At 35.4% G+C, this 1,926-nt stretch overlaps 1 protein-coding gene across 1 annotated transcript; it reads left to right on the top strand.

Moving 5' to 3' along the window:
* The first annotated feature begins 835 nt into the window (after window positions 1-835).
* LOC113859490 lies at window positions 836-1,708 on the top strand. The gene has a single exon (XM_027492250.1). It carries the CDS (start codon window positions 836-838, stop codon window positions 1,706-1,708), a length of 873 nt encoding a protein of 290 aa, XP_027348051.1.
* The last annotated feature ends 218 nt before the right edge of the window (window positions 1,709-1,926 follow it).

The raw sequence follows: 1,926 nt of genomic DNA, 5'->3' as shown, positions 1-1,926 counted from the left end.
CCTAGCTAGAGTTTGACCTTTTCTTGATGTCCCGCATCTAGTAGACTCCCTACTGTTGTGGTCAACATCAAGGATTGGATCTTAGCTCTAGTGACCTTTTAGGATTACAAGCCACCTTTTGTGAGTTTTTACACGTAAAAGAAAGTTGTAGATCTTTAAGTTAGACCCTTTAGGTGACCTGAAATAGGACACAAAAGGGGGTATTCTTTCCTTATTTACTCTTTTAGAAACCATGTGAATTATTAGTGCCTTAAAGTTTTAAATAAAAAAAAAGAGAAGAATTTTTTTTTTTACTATATTTTGGAATGATATAAGGACTAGTGATTCACATGATTCTTTCAATTAATTTTTCTTACATCATTATCATTTCATATATCATTGCATATCATTTATTTAAATATCATGCTTGTTGCCATCCTTCTGACACTTGTAATAAATTTAAAATCAGTTTTGAAATAAGGTTAAGGATGACAATTTGCATAATTTCTTACATCATTGCATTGTCAGATGAAGCATTACCCTTTTAAGTATCAATTTAGATTTATCAAAAATAAATTTCAAAAGATCTTAAAAAGGGTGATGATTCATATTGTCCTCGCATTATCGTGGTCATCACATATTTGTCTCATTAATGTAAAAGCTGAGTGGATTATCGATTCATTTAGAATTAATGTTGATTCTTATATGGATGTTTATCTATTTAGAATCAATATTAATCCTTATGACTACTAGGATTCTATGTTAATGAAACAAATACAAGATTTGAAATAATTTCTCATCATTTTGTTTTTATTTATAGGTTGAGAATCACAAAGTTGTTTGAGTATTTGAGAAAATGGAAATTAATGTCGGATCAAGTAGCAGTGAGATGAGATCAGTAGAGTTGAGAAAAAAATTGCATCTAAAAGTTAAAAAGGCTGACACCACTAGTTTGAGAGAATTAGGGAAGAAGCTGAAGACGGTCCAACAACTCACTTTAGTGAGGAGGTATGGAAATATTTTGAGACTAATGGAAGTGAATGTGCAAGAAGATGCCATAACAGCTCTAGCCCAGTATTATGATTCCTCGTTGAGGTGCTTCACTTTTCAGGATTTTCAGTTGGCTCCGACCTTAGAGGAATTTGAGCAAATTCTAGACTTGCCTTTGGAGGGTCAACAGCCATATCTCCCTATGAAACATCATGCATCTCTGCCGACTATCGCCAATGTCTTAAGGATTCCTCCAGTCGAGTTACAGCAAGCTTATCAAGAAAAACATCAGAATAGAGGATTCACAAGAGAATTTCTTGAGCGACAAATGCATAATTTGGCAGAAAAAGAAGATTGGGAGACTTTCATAGATGTCCTAGCACTCACCATTTATAGCATTGTCCTCTTCCCTAAGCATGACAACTTTGTGGATTTAGCAGCAATAGATGTGTTTCTTGCATGCAAAAATCAATCTGAAAATCCTGTCCCTATACTACTAGCTAATATTTATTGTACACTGAGTTTCTGCCATGAAACGAAAGGAAAAAGGATTATATGTTGTCTACCTATGCTTTATATATGGCTCACAGCTCATGTCTTTAAAAGGCCAAGTGAGATCAAGTGTCCGATCACTGATTTGCTGAGGTTTCAGATTGGGCAGAAAAATGGTCAAGAGTGGGCTAATCACTTAGCCAGTTTGAATGAAGGACACGTCAAGTGGCACACTCCATGGCAATAGTCAACGACTATTGTTTATCACTATGGCAATTACCCAAATGTTCCTCTTATGGGTACTTGGGGTTGTATTAATTACAATCCAATTATGGGACAACGTCAGCTCGCTTATCCCATGATGGGACCACCTGTTGAGGAATTGTTGATTCCTTTTGTTGTCTATTATGAAGATGGAAATTTCACGGAGCTTATCCAAAAGGCAAGGAATGCTTGGGCAAGGGT

The sequence above is a fragment of the Abrus precatorius genome, unplaced genomic scaffold (genome assembly GCF_003935025.1).
Source record: "Abrus precatorius isolate BTA unplaced genomic scaffold, Abrus_2018 Scaffold2, whole genome shotgun sequence".
In the NCBI taxonomy this organism is placed as follows: Eukaryota; Viridiplantae; Streptophyta; class Magnoliopsida; order Fabales; family Fabaceae; genus Abrus; species Abrus precatorius.
Note: the sequence above shows the minus strand (reverse complement) of the source record. Positions and strands in the feature narration are given on the sequence as shown.